This window comes from Vanacampus margaritifer, chromosome 2 (genome assembly GCF_051991255.1).
Source record: "Vanacampus margaritifer isolate UIUO_Vmar chromosome 2, RoL_Vmar_1.0, whole genome shotgun sequence".
Taxonomy (NCBI): domain Eukaryota; kingdom Metazoa; phylum Chordata; class Actinopteri; order Syngnathiformes; family Syngnathidae; genus Vanacampus; species Vanacampus margaritifer.
The window spans coordinates 30681617-30691457 of NC_135433.1; the positions used below are offsets into that span (position 1 = coordinate 30681617).

A 9841-nucleotide genomic window follows, 5' to 3' on the forward strand; every position below is an offset into this window, starting at 1 on the left:
TAGAAAACAACCCTAAAAAAATTACTTATCCACTACTTGGGTCGGTTGGTCTAATTTTTTTACCCAGAAGTTCGGGGTGTATAGTTCCTAACTGTTGGGACCACAATGTAATAGGCAACATGTGAGTGAAGTGTAGGTGCTCCCCATTAAGCCATGTCATTAAAATGTAGCATTAACTGTTTACTCTTAAGACTGCTGGGCCAAAAATAACCCAATTTTGGTCAAAAGTTGGACCAACCCGCTATTTGAGTCAATTTGACCCAATTTTCTGCGTTAGTTTTATTTTTTTTACTTGTGAGACCTTTTTTTTTGTGTCCAAAACAACCTAAATTGTGTTGCTTTGATACAAAACACCCCCAAATCAAATTGACCTAAGAAGTAGGTAGGTTCAATTTTTGACCAATATTGGGTTGTTATTTTTTTTACCCATCACACCCAATATTTTTTGTAAAACAACTAAAAAAAATGGCTGCTTTGATACAAAACAACCTGAAGTTGGGTCGAATTTACCAAAGTATCAGAAGTTCCAATTTTTGACCACAATAGTTAGTCTTAAGGATGAGTTTTAAGGGTGCCTCAGTATGGTGTAGTGATGCTCTGTGTGGATAAACTACTGTACACCATTAAAAAAAAACAAAAAAAACATGCGACACATTTCTTAATTAATTAATTACTGAGGTTTAATTTTACTTTGTTTTTCACAGAATCTGAATTACAAAGACATTATTTTTATTATTATTATTGGTTAATGAGGTTGGCCCAAATCCGAAATGGGAACACGCCCTTTTATTGTACGCTCAGAGCAGGCATCCTTTCTTGTTACTGTTCACATTGGTCATCTGCTGACAGTTCTTCTGTCATCAAGCGTGAGGCCCCTCACACTGATGAAACAAATATAACACATGGACATACTTGAAAGGAATGAATCCTGAATGATACATGTTTTAATTCGTGCCGCTGTCGAATGTCAAACATATACTCAGCTGTTCAAGAACAGCTGAAAGGCAAAGTCAACCTCATTCGTGCAGCTACGCTACTCAAGTCATCTCAAGACAAAACACAGGTACTAAAATATAAATAGAATAAAACTCTGTGTTGATATGCTTTGTGAACACATTCCAAAAATATGTATGTTAGAAGAACTGAAAACTTTGAATTGTCCATAGTGTGAATGTGTGGAGGCTTGTTCGTCTACGTGTGTCCTGTGATTGGTTGGCGACCAGTCCAGGATGTAATCCACCTAAATCAAGTGGGGTGGGTTCCATCTCTCCCCCTTGACCCTAATGAGGACAAGCCCTGTGGAAAATCGGTATCTGAAGTGGTTTCTTAGAACATGGAGGAGAGTGATTTTTATCTGATTCGATTTTTTTTTTTGTACACCTACCGCAACCAGCCACGTGGGGGCACTCAAAGATCTTCTTGGAAAGAAGGAAACAGGAGCAGGTTTACAAATTGATTATTTATTTACAAGTCATCACGCTAAACGAAACGTGGAAACAAAAAAAACTTCCTTTTTTTAGCAAGATTTGGTTTTATTTGTGTGTGTGTATTTTTTTTTTGTTTTATTGAATATTTTTTTCTGACATAAAAAAATATATATTCAAATTTGTTTTATTTTATATAATTTTTTATTTTACCTCAGAACTCCAAGAGACTTGTTGCAGACTTGCTAATGGTGGACACTTTCCCACATGCAATACGCTTCTGTAGAAACTTAACTGTTGTAGCTTGTATGGAATTGTATTCACTTGGAAAAGAAAAAAAAATCATGGGTTTTAGTTATTTTCTTTCTTGGAGGGAGGGGAGCTTTGTTTTATATGTAATGTTTTTTAATGGTCTGTTTTTCAGATTTGTATTTCTGTTTTATTGATTTTTTTTCTGTTATGAAATTCTGAAAACATTTAGAAAATATTCAAAAAAACTGGAGGAAAAATTACAACAACAAAAACGGAAAAAAACAGACATAAAATATTCAGAAAAACAGGGGGGCGGGGGTGTAATTTAAAAAACAGAAGTAATTTTTCTTTTCGTTTTGTTTTTTTTACCTCTGAACTCCAAGTGACTCAGTAATGTTGCAGACTCGGTAATGCTGGACACTTTCCCGGATGCAATAAGCTATCGTAGAAACTTAACTCTTAGCTTACTAAAATCATGCAATGGATTGAGATGTTCGGATATTTACATGCTCCATAAGACGATATACCTATCTTACATTAGACTAATAGTATACAGTAAACAAAAAGCATAAACCATTACCAATACTGTATGTGTTACTAATTACGGTACATGCCTTACCTGAGGCAGTAAGTCATATAGTTGAAGGTACGTTTAAGGTATGCGAGAAAGTGTCCGCCATTAGTGAGTCTACAACAAGTCACTTGGAGTTCAGAGGTAAAAATAAAATTGAAAAAAATACTCCAAGAAACAAGCTGGTGTTGTTTTTCGGACTATTTTTCTGAGCAGTATTTCCTCCTGATTTTCTGAGTAGTTTTCTCAGTTTTTCTAAATATTGTTTTAATGACAGTAAAAATATTGCGAAAAATAAAAATTTAAAAACTTACACAAAAAATAAAGCTGCCCCCAAAAATAACAAGTGAATGCAATACGCTTCCGTAGCCTACTTGTTCCTCAATATACATTGCGTTATTTATTTATTTTTAGCCTTTTATTTGAATGTAGGTAAATTTAACAACAGTTTGGCAGTAGAACAGGACATTTCACTTCATTGTAGCTATGGGGAAATTTGTTTTGAAATGTGAAGCCGAGTAAGTGATGTGTTAATTCACACTTTCGATGTTCCACTGTACAAATGTTGACTTTAAAGGAGGGCTCGGTCCAAACAAAACAGAACGTCTTTCAGCATATTATTGTTCTTTTTATTTTTTGGTGTCGAGCAGTTATTAAATTATTTGTACAGCACATGTGATTGATATTTATAAACCTTTGATATCTTTCCTGACCACACTGTTGCATGACATACAGACACTCATCATGTGTATTTGAGAGCGTTCACTTATAAATGGCATTTACACCTGATAGCAACGGGGCAGATTTGATGTCAGTCCTCCAGTAGTTGAGCCAAACCATGCACAAAACCGGCATGGGCAGTGCAAAACAACAGCTGACTGACAGAACTGGCAACTATCCTCATCTTGTTACGCACACGTTTGTCTTTGTATCATCGTGGGGACATCTCATTGACATGATGCATTTCATATACTGTATATATATATATATATATATATATAAATGTAAACTACCTTATGGAACATATTTAGCAGGACAAGGCAGAGCCCATTTTGATTCAGTGGACAGCTGTCTGTTTTGTCAGCCAATGCTTTGGGTGGATTGGAGGTGAGATGAGAGTGATGACGGTTACTGTGACCGCACCACCGCCCACACAAGATCCTTAATGGATCTGAAGTGTGAGACATGTGCCTGAGAGTCCATATTTAAATAATGAATAAACAAAGGATTACGGCTCACAGTATAAATGAGGGAGAAAGTCTAACCTGGCAGTCGTCAGTGCTAGTTGTGTTTTGCACCTTGTAAGAAACAAATCCATAAAGGTGGTCGGCCTATAAAGGCCATACTATAAAATCTTTGCTATTGTTGAAATGTTAACATAATAAAGTTTTGATAAATGTTCTTTCTAGGCCCCAATTACATTTCTTTTTAGCAATGCTAGAAAAATAAAATGTCAATACTAAGACGATTGAATAACAGGTACACACAGAAGAATACCCAAATAAGTAATTCAATGAATAGGATTCTTTATTAACACGTATATGAACACAAAACGTCAAGTATAAAGTAAAACTCACCAATACCATGACATTAGTATTACGTTATCATACTGATACTTGGAGCCATGTAAGTGGCCATGCAGGCAGTGGATTGTCTGACAGGTGATAGAACAGATATCACCGGAGGGGGGGTAGCAGGCAAGTTATAAAAATAATCGAATAAGCAATCATTGCCAAGTAAAAAAATAAATAAATAAAAAAGAAGAAGAAAGATAAACTCACCCAAAATTAACATCAGGATGGACGTTGGATGCTAAAATAAAACAATGGGATATTTTTACAAGAATTCACTCACTCTGAAAACATGTTTTTAGACCACAGGTGCACTCGTTCCATAAAATTAAAATTGGGTCACTTAGTGTTTGAGAAAGAATTAAGCCAAAAATGCACAGGAACGTTGCACCCCAATTTGATGTGGTCTGAGTTCGACACTGGGGTGGTCTGAGTATGGCATGAATAACTCACAAGGGGGCACCACTGACCACATCCAAGCCTTTAGGAACTCACTGACGTGGACTCATCTCCTCCTTACTAGGAAATCTGTAATTAAATGGTCTGTGCTTTCCCCAGATGTCAATCTGATAGAGCACCATGTGAACTACGGACAAGTTCAAATCTTTAGTTAAACTAACATTCACTTTTTTGAAAACTAAGCCTCAGAACTGTGAGGTAGGCATGCTAACCAGTAGTCTGGGCATCTTCAAATGGCAGACCACAGTCTGGACCAAGTCAACGTCTCGTGCCATTAAATAACTATTATGTGCACCATTGCGCTGTATTTTTATTTATTTTCACAAACAGGCAGCTGTTATGGACAACCCTAACCCCAGAGGCCATATTCAGCATTACAGCAGTTTTTGTGCTGTGATAACGTGACCATAACTAACTAGTCAATCAAACCGTTTGTTTACTGGCTTCAATTATATGTTGATTTTCACCATTTGCGGGCGGAGCCTGTCCCAATCTCCTGCAAATAGCTGGGGACAACTGTACTCTCCAAGGATTTTTTTTTTACGCACAATACATTCATTTAAGAGAGAGAGAGAAGAGCAATGGATAAGAAAAAACTATTGTACAGTGTAAACAAGTACTGATTCCAGTGTTTAGAGTAAATGTGTTTTTTCCAAACTAACAAACCTAACATCCATCAAAAATCATGGCCAAAGATGCACATCACAAAATGAACCGGCAGCCATTTCTTTCTGTAGGCGTAAAACGCAGGATGGAAAAGGCTTAACATAATCTCTGTAATCTTGTCAGCAAAAATTAAACGATTTTGAAATATTTCCTGTTTTGTCTGCTTCTTTCAAATGTATACAGTGTGCTGCAACCTGGTGGCCGAAAATGGAAATGCATTCATGTAAGGTTAAGTGAAACAAAAAAAAATGTTTGTAGTTATGGATGTGAGTATGAATGATTGTTTGTATGTACTGTACCTTGCAATTGGCTGGTGACCAAAGTCAGCTGGATTCGACCCCAGCACACTTATGACCCTATTAAGACCGAGTGGTACAAAAAAATGATGGATGGGTCGGCTACGCAAATCAAAACGTTTTGAGGTCGGGAACTTTGACCTGAGAAGTCCCTTGCAACTGGACCCATCTGAATTTTAATTGAAGCTCCCTGCTCGAGTCCAAGTTTCTGCCACATAGTCTTCAACTTAATTTACAAAGATACATCAACTACAACAAGAAACAGATCAACTTCAAGATTTATACGGTTTTCATGAGTAAATGCTGAGTTCTGGCTGTGATCCCTGTAAATGTATTATTTATACAGTTGAGCAAAAATACCTTTCTTAAAATGTTATGTTGTGTTATAACAGCCGTCACATTTTACCCACCCACCTACACACAAGGAGAAGCAGATGGAGTGTCGCAGCTGTTGATCTTTAGCCTGGATTCAGTGTAAAGGTTAGTGCTATTATTACACACACACAAACACGTGCACACACTTCATTTTAATATACATAATTGGTATGCCATTTAATTCATGGCTTCTTATGCTTGTAGGTCAGGTGAGATAAAACCTACACACAATCACGTTACTTTCGGCCTTTCTGTGATTTTCAAACAACATGACGGATCCTGTTGGGCATTATTGTATACAGCATTGATGTGTTGTGGTTGGGGATCTTAAACAATGAACTGTCATCAGGTTGCAGTTTGCTGCAGTCTCTGCGGAGGGATTTGAGTCAGCCATTACACAGCAACTGACTGGTGAGAAATTGATGTACAAAGTCAAAGAAGACGGACGGCAGCTCACGTTTCTCCTGCAGTCGAAACTGCTCACAGACCCTCTCTCCGCAACTTAAGAATTTCACGGCTGGATTTAACAGCATGCTGTGCACATATTTGGAGCCTGAAATGCCACAAAGCAGTTGGCTGGTTCGACTTGCACAGAGGCAGCTAACGGATTGACGGCAGCTTCGGATCTGCGTTTGTTTGCTGTCAATGCAGCAAGGAAGCATCTCGCAGTCCTTCACCAGATTGTAGGTTACCTATTTTTACTATGTAAATGTTTTGTGTCTTACATCAAGGGAGTTCTAGCCTGGATTCAAATCTCGCGTGACTTGGCACATGCAGAACAGGACTGCGAAGGACATTATCCAGGACAGCAGCAGGCACTTTTCTGTGTCCCAGTGAGGGGTTTAGCTGTAGGTATAGCAATGATCCTCAACACGGTACTGGTGGTCCTAACGGACCTGGTCGCCCACCTGCTGGGAAACACTTTGTTCCGCCGTCACTTCCACCTTGCGCTGTCCGCCACGGTGATGTTTGGCCCAGTGCTGAGTCTTTGGGTGTCGCAGCACAGCGTCTTTGCCAAGAGAAGCCACTTCCTTTACAGGTAGGGCTACGTCTCGTCTGCCTTAATGTGAGAATGAATGCTGTGACTTTACAGCATGTCTAGCCGAAGTGCCCAAAGATATTCTTGTACCAGCTTCATGTACCGAGTTCATGAGAGATTTGAACCCCAAATCTTAGAACAGTGAAGCAGACATACCAACCTGTAGTCCACCGTCCAAACGAGTTTATCTTGGTTACTGATTGGTTCCTTGTGTTGCTCTTCCAGGATGTTTTTGCGATCTGGGTGGGGATGGACGTGCATCTTCGTCGGCTCCTTTGTTTTCCTTCTGTCCTTCTCCACCCGTCGTTCCCTCTCACTGTCGTTCCGTCATCTCTCCCGCCTTGGATTGGCCGGTGGACTGTGGTTCGTCTTCTGCAAACTTCTCGGCATTCTGGAAAATGCTACAGGAAACTGCTACGAGGCCCTAACGGGCAGCCCGGAGATCGGCGACAGTCAGCCTCTCTTGGTGTTGCGAGAAGGCGAGAGAAAGGCAGAATGCCTCAAAGCTGGGATGCTATGGAGAGGATACGAGGTTTCCGAGGACGTCTTCCTCTTGTGTCTCTGCTGTCTACTCCTCGCTGAAGAAACAGCAGTTTTTGGCCCTTACCTGAGCCTAGGTGGATTTTCTGATGCTCCACTTAGGATCCTCTTCCTGTTCTGTGTCCTCCTGCTCAGTCTCTGGCTCTTCCTGCTCCTCTGTCTCCTGGCCTACTTCCCCCAGTTCCCCACTCAGCTGCTAGGAGGGGCTCTTGGTTGTTTGAGTTGGAGAGGTTTGTATCAAGGGTGGTACTGTCAGGGTCCCTGTTGGTACTGCCCCGGAAGACCAGGACTTGGACTGCTCAAAAACCAACATTGATGTGGAACACAGAGATCTGAGTCGTTCCACATGGGCGCTTGGGTGATAGAGGAATGTGGGTTCCATTCTAGAGTTAACACCCTACTCCCAGTTGCTTCTGGTTCTACAAATTATCATTGTGTCATTAAACTTTCATGAACCATTGTGGGTGAAAGAGGGCGTGAAAGGATTAAGTTTAATGAATTTAGTCAAGCCTGTTTACCGCACTGTTAAAACCAATCAAGACTTTAATGCCCAATTGACCTTTTGCAAAAGCCCCGTCCCCATCAGTTGACATCCTTCTAGGCACTTACAATGTAATGAACATACCGGAGCATGTCAGTGAGTGTTTTTGGTGCAATACAAGCGCAATATCTTCCAGATCGAGGCAAGTTTGTTTATGACCTTATAATTTGACACTATTGCCAGTCATATATGCATTACAGAAACATAATAATAATGCATCGGATTTATATAGCGCTTTCCTAGACACTCAAAGACGCTTTACAAATGAATGGATACATTATTCATGCACTTAAAACATTCACAATGCGGTGGCGGTAAGCTACTTAAGTAGCCACTGGCTGACGGAAGCGTGGCTGCCAGTGAGCACCTACGGCCCCTCCGACCACCACCAAACACCTTCCATACACCAGTGTGTGTAGCACTGGAGGCAATGTGTGTGAAGGACACAACGACACATGACTCGGGGAATGCAGGGATCGAACAGCCGACCTTCTGGTTACTGAATAACCATCTCTACACCCTGAGCCACAGACGCCACTGTTGGTGCATTGCTGTCAGTTCTGTACTGATACGATGCATAAATAATAGAGTAATTGAAAAAAAAAAAAATTCGGCTGTAGCTAGTGTTGACATTTAACTTTTTCAATTTATATTTTTACTGTTTTTGAATTTAGTTATAGGTATATAGATGTGATATAACCATGTGTAGTTAAATGAATAACAATGTGATAATGATTTTGTGAACTTCATTTGAACCTCTTACTCCTCACCATCTCTTGAGATAAGAACGTTTATGTTTTAAAAGTTGTGAGAGTCTCTTGTTATTAGTCATTTGGTCGTAAAAACTGAAGGTCCCAAGGTCAAAGCCTGTCCACATCATTTCTACGAAGCTGGTGGGGAGCTGAGATGACCATGTCAGTATCTTGTGCCTGCTTATTTTCAACACTATCTCTCTGTCAAATGTAAGAGGCGGAGAGAACCTTTTCTACTAGTATAAAGACACCTGGGGGTTTCCATATTTTCTACACACACTGGGAGCTTATCATTACTTTTCGAATGTAAGCTTTCTTCCTGTCTCTTAAGAGCTCTTAATAAATCCTTGCAAGGAAAACTTCTTCATGAGATCTCAATTCTGATTTATTTGAACACGCAAAAGATTACACTTAATAAAGTAATCAAATAAAGCCTTCACTAGCGACAGCTAAAATATGTATTAAAGGGGGAAGTCAGCCCCCCCCCCCCCCCCCAAAAAAAAATTAATTCTTGTCCATATGTTCTATGCAGCCCCACTTGTTTTATATACGGTCTTGTGGTTAATATTACGTTAGTGGAATAGGAGTTAAGCAGCTAAATTCATCAGTTTTTATCAATATCCAACAAACCATTCACAGCTCAGCTTCAGAAAACAGCTGTGATTGGTCATTGCCCGAGCCCTGAGCAACTGTGATGTCATCTTCAGTTGAGAGGAAGTGGCAAAATGGCCGCCCCCCGAGATGGATAAAAATGGCTGCATTTTGCTTCATAACTCATATGCCACAAACGTAATTTTAATCAGAATGTCATGTTTAGACTAGTGAGGTCACATACAACACAAAGAAATGTTTAAGGTTGACTTCCCCTTTAAGTATTAAAATGAACATTTCAGGCTGCTGGTCCACCATTCAGGAGTTAGAAATAAATTACTTTGGTAGTGACCGTCATCATTTGTAATGTCACAAGAGATGCATAAACTCATGAATTATAATGAACTCTACAAATGTGAATGTTTTTTTGTTTTTGTTTAGTTTTGAACCATGTCACCCCTCAATTGTATGAGTGAGCAATACAATTAATTAGTAGCAATCTGACAATCATAAACCTGGAACAAATTCATTAGTTATGGACACTGAAGTACTGCAACGACATTGACTTTGGAAGCACCAGTAATAATAATCTACTTAAAGGCAATCACTTGTACAGTATTTTCATATTGTGCAGGTGAAAGAAATAAAGTGCCTATTTTGAGTTAATAACCTCTGTAAAGTAGTTTTGAGGGAGACAAAGGTTGTTGGATGTCAAATGTTTGAAATAAATCACATTTTGTACACTTCGCATCAATAGTGGATGT

The 9841-nt window shown here is 39.4% G+C and overlaps 1 protein-coding gene across 2 annotated transcripts; it reads left to right on the forward strand.

Annotated features, from left to right (window-relative positions):
* The first annotated feature begins 5547 nt into the window (after window positions 1–5547).
* On the forward strand, window positions 5548–8973 carry fitm1l (fat storage inducing transmembrane protein 1, like). 2 transcript variants are annotated; one of them, XM_077555918.1, is made up of 3 exons: window positions 5548–5719; window positions 5964–6653; window positions 6879–8973. In XM_077555918.1, the coding sequence occupies exons 2-3, from the start codon at window positions 6475–6477 to the stop codon at window positions 7507–7509; spliced, it is 810 nt and encodes a 269-aa protein (XP_077412044.1). In that variant the 5' UTR covers window positions 5548–5719; window positions 5964–6474; the 3' UTR covers window positions 7510–8973. The 2 variants fall into 2 exon arrangements, with proteins under 2 accessions (XP_077412044.1, XP_077412043.1); XM_077555917.1 differs by having other exon boundaries at window positions 5548–6653.
* Window positions 8974–9841: the final 868 nt, after the last annotated feature.

What these genes read in the sequence shown, in the direction of transcription:
- fitm1l (XM_077555917.1), top strand. Translation starts at nt 6,475, where the DNA reads ATGATCCTCAACACGGTACTGGTGGTCCTAACGGACCTGGTCGCCCAC. An exon ending in AGAAGCCACTTCCTTTACAG is followed by an intron (nt 6,654 to 6,878) that starts GTAGGGCTACGT and finishes TTGCTCTTCCAG; the next exon opens with GATGTTTTTGCGATCTGGGT.